The 13,959-nt window shown below is 34.8% G+C and overlaps 1 protein-coding gene across 7 annotated transcripts in view; it reads left to right on the top strand.

The window, feature by feature from the left end:
- AHI1 (Abelson helper integration site 1) overlaps window positions 1–13,959 on the top strand; it is a 95,653-nt gene that overhangs the window by 64,123 nt on the left and 17,571 nt on the right. For all 7 annotated transcript variants that reach the window (XM_027746642.2, XM_027746639.2, XM_027746641.2 and 4 more), the window contains 2 exons: window positions 7,146–7,204; window positions 12,702–12,767. In XM_027746642.2, coding sequence (XP_027602443.2) covers window positions 7,146–7,204; window positions 12,702–12,767 — 125 coding nt within the window. The remainder of the gene's footprint in view (window positions 1–7,145; window positions 7,205–12,701; window positions 12,768–13,959) is intronic.

The raw sequence follows: 13,959 nt of genomic DNA on the forward strand, positions 1-13,959 counted from the left end.
CTCTTTGTAAATAGGGGCCAAATTCTGCCTGTTCATTGTGCCTAAGTACAGATTAAATGTTTTCAAATGAAACTGTATTCTCCTCAAATCCAGTTACAATCTCCATAGTTCCTCCTGGAGAATTATTCTCAGAACAAATACTTGTTTGTGCCCTTGTACACCTTGAACCAGGAACGAAAATGATGGCTAAGCTTGAATGAATATCTCTATGCATTCTTTTGGCTGATGAGAGATATAATTATGTTGTGGGATCTAGCACTGCCAGAAGCATAGTGTTTTCATGTTAGTGCTGTCTAATTCTGAGGTCTCTTATATGAGGATTGGAATTAGTTGGTGTTACAGGAAAGGTATCTCTCTGTGGATCTCCAGGTGTGAATTTAAGCCTTGCTCTACTCCGCTGCTCCAGTAATCACCTCACTGTGCTGCAAGGACACACTACTTGGTCATTTGGGATGGGGAATCAGAGGCTGCCAGATGCAGTAACGACCTAACTGCATCAGTCCTTGGATAAGGAAGTTACCAAGTTAAAACACACTAGCTAGACCAGTTGTCTTTCTTAGTTTAGGACAGCTGTGATTTATTTGAGAATATAAGGTTCTCCTAATACCTGGAGTTGGGGCATCTACTGGAAAATCACATTTTCTGTGAAAGAAGCTGCAGCAATATATATGGAACTGCATGGTCCTGAATTCTCTCCCTAGAGTTACTTTACTAGATAACTGTTTTTAATACCAGTATTTAGTAAATGGTTAAAAAGGTAAATATTGCTTACTTTTTTATTGAAAACTTATCCTTCTGTGCAGACTTTTCTTTATAGTATAGTATTTTGAACAGCAGCCAAAGCCTGATCTATTGACATAATTTCCCAAGTTTATTTTGTTAGTTTGCAAGATTTCATTGTATTAATGGGGATGGGGAAGGGAAACAAAAATACTATGCTTTTCTACCTATCAGTACAGCTCTGTTTTGCCTTAACTGGGAGGGGCTAGGGGTGGTGTGGGTTTGGTATTTTGTTAAGTTTTGGGGTTTTTGTCATTGCCATCTAGATCGATCTGCACTAATTGGAGGAGAGACATCTGGCAGCAGAAGACCTAAGGCTTTTCTCTCTTTTTTTTAAGTGTATATAGCATGCAAACAGCTCTCATATCCAACTGACTAAAGAAATTAACAGAACTTTATTACTTATAAAAAGTGAGACAGTAAACAGAGAGGGATTCCATTTGTCCTGTAGATTTGGGGTTTTGGTTTTAAGTAGATAGGTTTAGGTTAATAAATTGCAACCCCACTTGGAAAATGAGAACAACGTTGAGGAGATAGTTCAGTCTTGTCCAGATGCTCTGATCAAAGAAAAAAGTGGGGGAAAGACAAGGGGAATGCTAGTAACGGCTGACAGTGAATAGACTTCTATCAGTGCAGAATACACTCCTAGAATTCTATGGGTGTTTGTAGAAGACCTTTGCATTTGATAATGTTGCAATCACAGCACTTTTGTATATACACTTAAATATGACATGTGAGAACTGCCTATTTTGGGTATATACATTTTAAGTGGTTTTCAAGATCACAGAATCACAGCATCATTTTTGTTGGAAAATACCTCCAAGATCATCAAGTCCAACCTTTGGCCAATCACGATCGTGTCAATTAGGTCACGTCACTAAGTGCCACATCCAATGGTTTCTTGAACCACTTCCAGGGATGGTAACTCCACTGCCTTCCCAGACAGTCCATTCCAATGCTTTAACAACCCTTTCTTTCCATGAAGAAATTCTTCCTAATGTCCAGTGTGAACCTCCCGTGGCACAGCTTGAGACTGTGTCCTCTTGTCCTGTCACTAGTTGCCTGGGAGAAGAGGCCACCCCCCACCTGGCTTCATCCTCCTTTCAGGCAGTTGCAGAGAGTGATAAGGTCACCCCTGAGCCTTCCATTCTCCAGGCTGAACAACCCCAGCTCCCTCAGACGTTTCTCATAGGAGCTCCACACCCTTCGCCAACTCCACTGCCCTTCTTGATACAGGCTCTCAAGAGAATTAACCATTTCCTTTGGCATTGTATTAGTTACAAGGAGTATGCTCTTTTAGAAAAAATGCTAAAAATACTCTGTTGCTTGTCTCACTTGTATTTGCTTTTGAATGTAGTTTTTTTAATCTACTTTCAGCCAAATGCATCTAAAGTAGTTTTAAAAACTGTGATACAGTTTTCAATGTACTTTGATCCTGTCAATTCTCCTGTTCAGTTTAGAATATCTTCAAAATCATAGGTGCTAGACTAAGTTATGTAGAGCAGAATTGGAAGTGGGTTTTCACCTGCAGCAAGGGATATTAGCAAAACATCTATTTAGCTGGTAAAACAAAAGGTGTTCTTGTTAAGTGGATGCATCCATTCCTTTCATTTTATGTGAACTGCATCTGAAAATGTTTGTGGTGGGTTTCTTAAGTATTTGTGATCCTGTGTTTAAAAAAAGGAAAATAGCTTCTTATCCAATATATAAACAATCTTTTTATTTAATGAATTCTGTTTGATCTATTAAAGCATAATTGGTTTGAGGATTAAGCCTTTGGAGGAAGATTAACGTATATTTAGAACATTACAAAATTATCATATTTCTCTTATATTATACCTGGCTTGAATAATAAAAATGCTGAAAACTTTTACTTAAAAAAACAAACAAAAAACCTAAACCAAAAAAAAGCCAACAAGAAAACCCACCTTGGAACTTTCCTTTAAAACCTTTGAAAGCTAAAGTAGAGATTATACTGCATACTAAAAGACCCTTTGGTCACAAAGGTCATACTTCTGAATTAGTGGCTGTGCTGAAAATAATTCTGCTTGCTGAAAAATAGTTTTAAAGCCACAGAAGATGAGTAGGAAAAGGACTGAGCTGATACACACAAATTCATCTCATATCTGAGTTGACTTTTTCCCCACTTTTTGTTGTTTACTTGGCTGTATTATGTTGCAAGAGGCCACGATGTAATGTCTGCAATAAGAAATACCTTTTCCTAGAGGCATTGTTTTCCTGTCTTTCAGGACCTGTTTGTGGGTTTTTAGACATTAGCAATTAGTATAAACTTAAAGTAAAACTCAATTAAAAACAGAATAATGTGGAATTGGAGTGGGTAAGATTTTTTTTCTCTCTACATGCTTTACAGTCGTTCATCACAGAAATGTCTGAATATTAACTTTTTTCAGTTTTGTTAGTCTTTTTTCTTTGATGTTCTGTGATTTTATGAGAATTTTCCAGGATGAAATTTTGGATGATTTCATTAACTGTAGATTCCATGTGACTGGAATCCTTAGAGATTTATGATGCTAAAATACCTTTAGTAATTAAAAAATTAATTTATCAAGAACATATCAGAAAGCGAGAAAAAACCTTCTTTTGAAAAGTTAATTAAAACATGAATTCTGTAATGAATGTTCTCTCAGCCTCTCTTAAAAGAGCATTTTTTCACATAAACATTTAACATTGCGTGGTTGTGGACAATCCAGTAGGATAATAGTGGATTTATGTGACTTCCTAGAAGGAATGTTTTTCCCTATTCTGGCTCTTATGCTATTAATTTAAAATAAATAAAATAGCTAAAGATCCTGTTATTTAAAGGGAAGTTTTCTTAGTAATTACAAGTACTACTTTGGGGGGCACCGTTGCTGTTATCATACCAACTCATCTACTTTGTGCATTTCAGTCCAACTATTTAGAATTTGATGACTTCATGCTAATGTGCTTGTCTAGAGCAGAGGGTAGTTTTTCAGTGAAAGCATGCCGTAAAACTGGGAACTTAGTAGTATAGGTGTGTTTTTGACAGGACAACTACTTGGTTTCTGTCTTCCTTTTTCTTTAGTTGCTGTTTTACTGGCAGAGAATATATTGCCCAAAGTGACCTGGGAGGAACTGAGGATAGACTTTCAGTTCACTGTTCAAATTATGCAGGAAACTAACACGGTTTCAGACTCCTCTCAAGGCAGACAGCTACTTTGTTTTTCAAAAGATACTGGTTCTTTGGTAGTCATTTCCCAAAAGCCAGCACATGCTTGGACTCACAAGATAATTTTAACAGTAGGATTATGTGGACCCTAAAGAGGAGCTGTCTTGCTGTTAAATTGTATTGATATGAAAATTCTGGTCATTTGAGAAAAAGCATTAGCATCTATCATTTTGAGACATCTAATGTTTCATTTAGACATTAGCAGTAAGTTTTTCTAGAAGTAATCTGTTCTTCTCATGTAAAATTTCATAGAAAGGAAACCACTGAAGAATCAATGTAGAGTAATAAGAAATGCAGTAATTCAAATGTTGATACTTTAATAGGGAAAATTAGCTTCTCAAGATGTACATGATTTTGAAGGTGAAGGCAGATGATGCTGTTAAGAAAGAAGATTATTGAAGAGTTCAAATAAACCCTCTCTATCAATTAAAATGCTTTTCCATTACTGATTATGAAGTATCCTTAAAATAGGACAATCTAGATTAACCTGGCAGTGTTGGGGGTTTTTTCAGGCTCAGCTGTACAAGGGATTTAATGACCTTTCTATTAACTCAGACTAAGTGAGAGTCCCAACAGGTCATGGTGTCCTGTAAACTTCATTTTCAGATTAAGTGGAAATGTCGTTCTGCAATCCTGACCTCAGTTTCAGTACCTCACTATACTAGTCGAAAAGTGTGCAGCCTGGATCAGAGATAACCAAAGAAAGCACTGCTGAGGCTATTAGTCACACCTGCTTGATGTCATTTACATGCTTCATCAAGCATGGAACCATATCAAGCCAGTAGCTGTATAACATTGTTTTAAAATTGTTCTGCATCATTTGAGAAAGAAGGGATGGATATTCCCTTGCTTGCTAAACGGGCCTTGTTTTGGGAATGATGAAGCTTTGGACAGGGTTTTTTGTTGGTTTTGTTTCATTTACTTGAGATTTGTTAATATGATTGTTCTGAATGTAGGGGCTACTAAAGGAATACTTAATAACTGAAAACAACTAATGGATAATGCTAAAAACTAGTTTAGGGTAACCAATAGCCGTGATCATAGAGTATTTGGATCCAAGTGTGCTGTGGTCTTTTACACCTCAAGCAGAGTAGTGAGAATTTTCTGTTTGTTTTGGCTCTAGTCATGGAAAATGCTGTATAAACCAGTGCCAGCTTCTAGAATTCAGTACAGCACACTGCCTGTATCTTTAAGTTACACATCTGTCTCTATCCTATGCTTGCAGCATAACAGGTCTGCACTGCTCTTTATTGAATCTTAATTGGGAATATCAGTCTAACCATAAAGTTTTCACTTGACAAGCAGCTAAATAGACAGACTACACAAGAGTACTCACATGCATAAACATACAGTCCGGAGGTAATGCGTATTTTCCTTAGGAAAACAAGAAAGTCAATTATATTACTGATAAAAATACAGATTAATTTTATTTTTAATTAAAACTTGGCTTTTCCAAACAAACTATTTTTTTTATCAAATATTTAATATATCTTGTATCTTAGTATGCGCTTGTGTGAATTGGCACAACACTGCAATGCTCAAATTCATTATCCTATGGTAGAACACTTAGCTGTCTAAAGAAAAATTTATTTTTTATCATGCAGAGATTTTATTGGTTCTGAATTTGGGGTTTTTTATTCAAAGAGTTGATGTAACACTTGTATGCAACAGTATATCCAATATGTAGTATCACCTCTGTAGCATCTGGGTTTGTATGAGTATGTAGATAATAATATCAGTAGAAGTAATATCCCCGGTGACTTTTGGTGTTAGTGCTGAACAAATGTTTTAGCAAATAGCTTGTTTGAAAAAAGGTTAGCTTCAGGTCTACCATCTTGAGCATGGGTTAAATTCAGAAAATGGTTTCTATTCTCTTCTCTTTCTTCTTCTTAAAAGAGATGGGGTAAAGTAATAAGAAGCAAAGCCTTTCAAAATGAAGTATTTCAGAATTTATACAAGCTTTTTTGAAGTTATCAAGATCAGAAATCTTTTAATTCATACGCAAAGTTGAATAATGTATTATTGCACATGTTCAGGATTTTTCACAAGTACAAAATTAGTCATATGCAGAAGATCTGCAGGAGCATGGTTTAACTATGACTATTTGATCTTGCAGCTTTTATTCTAGCTAGAAATATATAAATATCTTAATGATTAAGCATTTATGAGTAAATCTCCTGTGAAAGTCAAAACCGCTAGGCTTTAGAAAGGATACTGTAGGTGAAGTTGTGCAAGCTTCCTTGTGGAGCTGTGCCAGTGCATGGGAATCTGAATCTGAAAAGTACTCTTTATTCAGATACTGGACAGCAGGCTTTTGGTGTGGCAAATGAAAATGAGTTTTCAGAATTTATTCCTCTTTGAAAACAAAACTTGTTTGAAAGCTAGTATCTCACAGAGAAAATCCAGTGAGCTTAACTCTGTGTTGCCTGGCATTTCTGTGCTGGAGAAACAGTTCTCCAGTGAAGCAGTAGCATATTTCACTGTCATGTTCAACGATTTTCAGATTTTTTTGTATCTTTTCTTTTTAAGATGTTTTCTTAAGTATACAGCTGAGGAGACCAATAACAAAAAGATAAATCCATAGATGATGAAAGGATTTTCTTGAGCTTAGTAGTTAACATAATAGTTTGAAAAGAATTTACAAGTACTTGTTCAAGTGTGCTTTGTAGAGAGTGAATAAAATAAACAGCAAGATGTGTTGTGATAGGAACTCAGATGATCAAAAGGAACTACTGAATAGACATAGTTATTCTTTCAGATAAAATAAGGAAGTAATTCCTTTGTGAGTTTTTGTGATCATTTCTGTTGGAAAACTTTGTATGCATTACTCAGAAATTCAATGAAGAGGAAAGCAATACAGCCTAGATAATAGTGTCAGCTTTGAGCATGAGATGGCATGTGGACATAGCTTGAGCTACTTCTCCAAATCATTTGAATGGAAATATTGGATTAGTTAACCTTGTGTCAGGTCTGTTAGTTAAATAAATCCTCCAACTGTTCCTGACTGAAGGTTGCATAGTTGTGACTGAAAGATGCTGCTGCTTTTCATTAGAATTTTGTCAAACATATCCTGCTAACATAATGATTTTAAAATAAAATGGTTTATTCGATGGAAAAGGATAACAAGCAGAAAATTCACAGCCTTTTCTTTTCACAGGGTGTTTCAGCCCAGTAGGAAATCCTCCTAGCCGAACACTATTGGGTAGACTACAGATGGTATGGAATTCTCTTTTTGCATTTTTTTTTTTAAATTGATGTTTAACTATAAAATGTCATTATTCACAAGTTCTCATTGTAGAGAGGTGGTTTTTTTATCCCGTCTTTATTAAAAAAAGAGGTATCTTCAAGCCAGTTGTCTACATAGGCAAATTAGCTTATGCTGCAGCCAGCTGGTAGGAAGATCAGATATCTGAAAATCAAAAGCTTTATATTTTTTTCATTATTTACTTTTTGTTGTTTAGAAATAAATAAGCTAGAATCACCCTCGAGTTTTTTATTATTACTGAGAAAGAAGGCATTCATAAACAGCAAAAGAAAGCTGAGACAGTTACTGGGAATGAAATTCTATTTGTAGCATGATGTTTTCGTTGTTTACTGTTTCATACTTCATCTTTTTGTAACAAGTGAAATCACAGATATTCTCTTGCTTATTTAACTGCTTATCTATTAAATATTGATTGTAAGCTTCTACTGATTATATTTGTTCCTTTGTTTATTTCTGGTTTCCTGATCACCATAATAAAAATCGAACAGAATCTGTAAATGCCATAAATTCCAACTTTACATTTGATAAACTTGTATTAAACACAAAATGTATGGAGGAACTAGTGACAGAAGAACAAGTGGTGCTTCTGAATAGTGAATGCATTTGTATCTCTATGAAGCTGAGCCTCTTGTACTAGAGATGTTAATCCTCCTGCACTCATGAACAGAATGCCATGGTTTATTATTCTGTTGTAATTGCACTACTTGTAATTTTTGAGAGAAATATTATAAATGGACGCAATTTAACTTTGATCATTTATACCTTTTGGTATATTTATATCATTTATACAATTTGGATTTGGGGTTTTGGTTTGGATTGGTTTAGGATTTTTTTGATCCTGCCTTATTTAATAGAATCTGTTAATACAGTTGTGGAAGGCTTGTAAACTAAGTAGAATTCACCAAGGAATTTGAAAGTGTGGTTTTACGTTGCTGTTTTGTTAGTGGTTAAATGGTTCTTGTTTTCACACTTTAAATTTTTTGCCATCAATATATATTTTTTAGGGAAAAGTATAAATTGTTCAACCAGTACATTAGTGCTCTCCACCACAGCAAGCTTGATAAACATTTACAGGATCAGCTCTTTTGTAAGATACTAAATAGCAACTAATTTAAAATAGTTTTTTCTGAGGGGGCTAAATTAAGGGTTATATTTGAACACTGAGTATTGAATATATTTGTTGTTTCTCCTATTATAAATGCAGTAATATGTATGTAAGTGCAGGTTAACCGAATAATTAATACCAAAAAAGTAGCATATTTAGAAATGGTGAAATAGTTGAAGAGGTTTTAAATAATTTCAGGAGCTGGAGTATTTCACATGCTTCTGAATTGATCTTTTCTTCCTTTTCCTTTTTTCTTTTTTTATCCCTGTAGGCTTTACTGTAGCAGCTGTGTTTGCATTTCTTATTTCTGTTTGTATGTTGCAGGTTTCAGTAAAGTGCAGTCTGCTGCAGGTTCTTTTTTCCTCAAGGCAAATTATACATTCCCATGATTATTAAATATTAAAAGGCTGTGATCAAATCAGGATTGTAGTCATCTGAAGTGTAAGGAAGTAACTTTAAAGTTTCTATGGACAGATTAATTACAACTGAAGAAGAGTATGGAATTCTTAGCAATTGATACTTTTGGAAAAATTTTAATTTACCTATTAATACAAATACTTGTACTTCTGTTTCCCACAGACTAAATTTGTAGTTAGGTGTCACTAATGGGAAAAAGAATGCATTGGACCAGAGAACAAGAACAGAAATATGATAGTGCTGACAGTATTCGTCTGTTTTCTTCTAAGTCTCAGCTTATTTAGCATTTAATTTAAAACTTCAATTACTGCAGTAAAGAGATTGCATGACATTTTTAGGAGAGGAGACAATTAAGTAAAATTCTAACTCTTTGAATTTCTAACCCTTCATAAGAAAAAAGGAAGACAATGTAGCAACAGTAAAATCTCAGGTCTATTCTGTAAGATTTTTAAATGTTTTAAATATTATCTTTTAAGCTAACCAAGAGTTTTCAATCAAGCTGTATAAGTTAATTTCTCATTTTGTCTTCTTTAAAAAAAAACCAAACCAAGAAGCCACCATAAACCAAAAGCAGCAACAAAAAAACCTGAAAAGGTAACAGTCTTAGAACCTGGACTATTACACACTGAGGCACAGATTTACTGGATAGGCAAGAGAAGCTGTAACACACATTCCTTGTGTGTTTACTGGACTGTTTGTATAAGTAATATTCCCAGTTTCTCTTCCATTCTGGCAGATGGCAGGTATAGGGAGGTGGAGTGGAGAGAAGTAGTGGCGCTGTGCAGCATTCAGGAAATAGTTGTTTGTCCTTCTTCATGTCACTGAGTCTGTCACTAATGGGAAAAGGAGAGAGGGTGGCTTTGGCCCTGTATGCATACACGTTAGGGTTCCCATTGGTGTGTGTAGTGTCGCCTAAAATTAGTCTTAGAAAAGCTTATTTTTCAAGTGTTGTCATTAAGAGGTAATGACTAACTCTTAGAAGTGGGACTTAATCTGTATGTTTATTCTTTTACAATGAAGAATATGTTTACCTATAAGGTAAAAACATGGAAACATCATTAGACTTTGCATTTTTCCGTATTTTTCTTTAAACTTTGATAATGTGGTAATTGAAATATATTGATTCAGTAGGACAAATGAAATGCTGAGACTTTTACTGAAAAGACAGTAACAACTGATCACTTGTTCTTACTCAGTGCTCCTTCTCCTAAGAGGATGAGAGATATCTAATGCCCAAATCCTGTCGGCTGCTATACATCTGCATCAAAAAAGCAAAACCTCCATTAGCACAATTACTGAAACTGCCCAATTAAAAAGAAGCCATAAACATTTTAATTAGCGTATTATCAGGAATTGATAACACTTGATACAACAGTGTATCTATTGGTTTACTGTTAGGTGCAACGTTCTCTTTTGTATTAGTGTCTTGAAACATTTTTGTTTGGTTTTGAGTTAGAAATTTCAAGGGTATCTAAGTGAGTTAGTCATGGATAACCAGTGTGATACTCCATGGTCTAGAAGTCTGCATGAATGACTGGATCTATTTATCTTCCTCTGAGGATGTTCCTTTAATGCTGAAAGCTCCTAACAGCTTTGTTCAACCAAAATCAGTGTGACACGGCAGACTTTTTCAGCAAGGATTTCATTTCTGTTTCTCACAGATGTCTGCCTCCCAAAAAGACCAACTCCTTGGAAGATGGCTATAGCCCCACATCTGTTCCAATGCAAAAAAAGGATTATCTAGTTTCCATCCTGCATGAAAAAAAGGAGACATTAATATTGCGTTAAGAATTATGTATTCATACATTACAGTATGTCTGTTGCTTTTTTGGAATCCTGAAAATGTGCCTTAGTCTTGTGACACAACATGTAAAAAATTATGTTTCTAAGCTGAAAGGCCAGTAGTTTTAGTTGGATGTTTCTTGCAGTGTAACTAGTAGTTGGCACTATTTGAGGAATGGCATGGCATGGAAGAGGCAACTCTTCTGCCTTGCAGTAGCTACATTTGTGGTAGACAGCTGAAAAGGGGTCATATAATGATAATTGAGTTTGATTTCTTTGAATCACAGCTGTGGCAATTGCCAGGTAGAGCCAGTGACATACTCAGAGTATCTATCTCTTTAAGAGGCACCTCTATGGATTGTTGTTGCTTAAAAGTTTAAGGCAGTGTCTGAGAATATTCAACGTCATCGCAGGGTGATTCATGGATTTTAGCTTGTTATTTCCAAACAGCTCACTCTCTTCAAGCTCTTCTTGAGTGTTTGAGAGCCACATAAATACTTTATTAAAAAGAGAGAAAGAGAGAGAGACAGATTGAGACACAATAATGGGGCAATATGAATACCTGAACTAGATATCTAAATAATACTGCTAATAATTCTGATGAATCATTTTTGAGCAACAGGAGGCACTCCCATCCCACAGGCTAAGCACACTGCCTGTACAGTTCTCTTAACCTTGAGAATGGAAAATGAGAATTAGCTGAAACCTGTACAGCAGTGCTAACTACCAGTAGACCACTGAACAAGCCACATACTCTGAACTGCAGCTCCACCAGTCCTTGTTCGAAATTTGTTTATCAAATCAGGCAGTTACACTTTTTTTCTTCCTTCTGTGCATGTACATAATTACTCACAACTCTTTAGGTGGTAGGTTTAGATGTTCTGGTAGATGATGAGAATTGAGTACAACTGTTCACTTTTACACTGTGTTCATCTGTATATACTGTATGTGTCTGTAACTACTGTGACAGCTCTGAAACAATCTGGAGACTGGATGGAACCTCAGGATAGTCAGTGATTTATTTTCCATATAGGATAAACCAAACTAAGTTATGAAGGCAACATTGAGGGCAAGGATCTCTGTTCTTGAGAATGCCATTTATTCTGCTGAGGATTTGCAATGATTTTCTTTGTAATATGTAATGACATTCCTTGAACCATACTGATAAAAAATAAAAAACCCTATTGAAAATAAAAGGAGCACTATATTTTAGATACATTTTTTTAAAAAGCAAGAGAAGAGAAAGAAGTTCATGTAAAAGATAGTTAAAGGAGTGGCAGTAGAATATGAAAAAGGTGAAGTATATTGGATAAAAGTTTTCAAATTTAAGTGTTTATAAAGTGGTATATCTGTTAGAGGTAGAAATGTTTACTTCACAAATCTCACATTTGATTTTTCTCTTCTAAAATGTCTTAATTGCTCTGTAATATTTCTATTCTGTACTGTAGTGTATATCCTTTGACACATACAAAATCTAGGGGAAACTGGCTTCTCCTTTGTGAAGATCGACCACTGAAAAAAATTAATACCAGCAAAGGACTTCCAGCTCTTCCTTTTTTTTTCTAGTTTGTTGTTACTCTACTAATTTTCTTAATTTTTCTATAATATATCTCCTTTCAACTGAAGCATTCTATTGTTTGACAGAAATAAATTTTTTTGGTACAGGCATATCCTGATTATTGCATTATATATCTACTATTCTTTTGAATTCGTTGGAAGTCTGAAGAGTGAGTGGTAAAGATAGAACAACTAGAATTAAATGGAAAGTTTTGGTTATTAAGACCAACCTGAAATTTCCATTATATAGAAGTGACATCTTTTACGTACTGGTTCAGAGGTAAAGTTCACTGCAACAACTTCTTAAATATCTGCTGTATTTGCAATGCAAACAAGATGGGACTGCGTAGTCACCAGTCCAGTTGTCTTTAGTGCAGTTTACATACTTGAAAAACTTGGTATCTTTTTTAAATATCTACCAACCAATAGCCAATATTACTCAGTGTTGCTTAACATCACTTCTGCTTTTTCTTTTTTAAAAAGAGCATTATATTACAGATAATTCTTATCATCTTAGTAGACATGAAAATACTCATAGTTTAACAAGATACTTCATATTAAAGTTTCAACATAATTTATTCTTCTAGAATGATGACAGCCTGACAGCACTGGGAGTGGGAGGAGGAAGCAGTTGTCCACTCGTGCAAGAGACAGTAAGTATTATGTAATTTTTTGCAGTATTTTCTATACCTGTTATACTGTATCTGTGCTTTTGAAAGCATGTTCCCTTTTTTGTAGCATGAAATCCCAAGGATTTTTTTTGCTCCCATAGATTTTGTAATTCTTACAAAGATGTTCATAACTGGCATAACTACATTAATGCTGGGTTTATATCACTCTTGAAAAACAATCTTGTAAAATTTTGTTGAATATAGAATTTTTTATTTTTCACTTGGACTTGGACACAGGCAGAACTTGACAAATGTTTGAATGTCACACACCAGAAGAAAGTCCAATGCTTTAGGCATAATTGTAAGTGGTTTACATTCTTCTTTGGTTCTGAGGTGCATTTCCTCTATCCCATCTTGGTCATTTTTCTGATCACATGTCTCCAGAGAATATAGTGGCAATTTCCACATTTCTTTTAAATTGTCAGGCCTACTAAACCATTTGTATTACAGGACACATTGGTTTATTAATTTCTTATTTCTGAGAAACAGACAATGGGACTTGCTTGATTGGTTTGAACTGTTTGTAGCAGTGAATTTTTGTAATATTTTCCAAAAAACATAACATTTACACCAGAACTATCTTAAAAAAGACACTGCAAAATGAAGTAATTGTAGCTCTACCTTTCATTGTTTTTCATGCTGCCAAGTAATTAGTGTTACATTCCTATGTTCCTTTTTGGGTTTAGTTTTTGGTGTTTGTTTTTTTTTTTACCTTAAGTGACCTCATGGTTTTCATGAAGTCGTCACTTAACTGAAGTGGGCACTATTAGAGCACCTCTTACTGGACATGATCACGCTGCTCATTAGCGTGGTTTAGTTTGCTTCTGTGCTACAGTTCATATTTCTAGATTGTCAACACCACCTGTAATTAGTGTATGAGCTTTCCTAATGCAGGGAGGAAAGTTATGATAAGGGTTATTTCATTGTTTAACTTCTTTATGTAAGTTCAGGACTTTTGAATTCATATTTAGATAAATTTCCTGTTTAGTGAGAACTATGCTGATACTAATTTTTGATACTGACCAGCTCAAAAATTGCCACATAAAATTTAAAATGGTATCATGGAATCAATGGAATCATTTACATCTTTTCCCATTTATAACTGATTTAATCTGTTTAATTGATGACATGGAATTTTGAAAATACAAGTGACATTGTCTATATTTTTACACAT

This window comes from Pipra filicauda, unplaced genomic scaffold (genome assembly GCF_003945595.2).
Source record: "Pipra filicauda isolate LSUMZ 115617 unplaced genomic scaffold, ASM394559v2 scaffold23_size5868930_pilon, whole genome shotgun sequence".
Taxonomy (NCBI): domain Eukaryota; kingdom Metazoa; phylum Chordata; class Aves; order Passeriformes; family Pipridae; genus Pipra; species Pipra filicauda.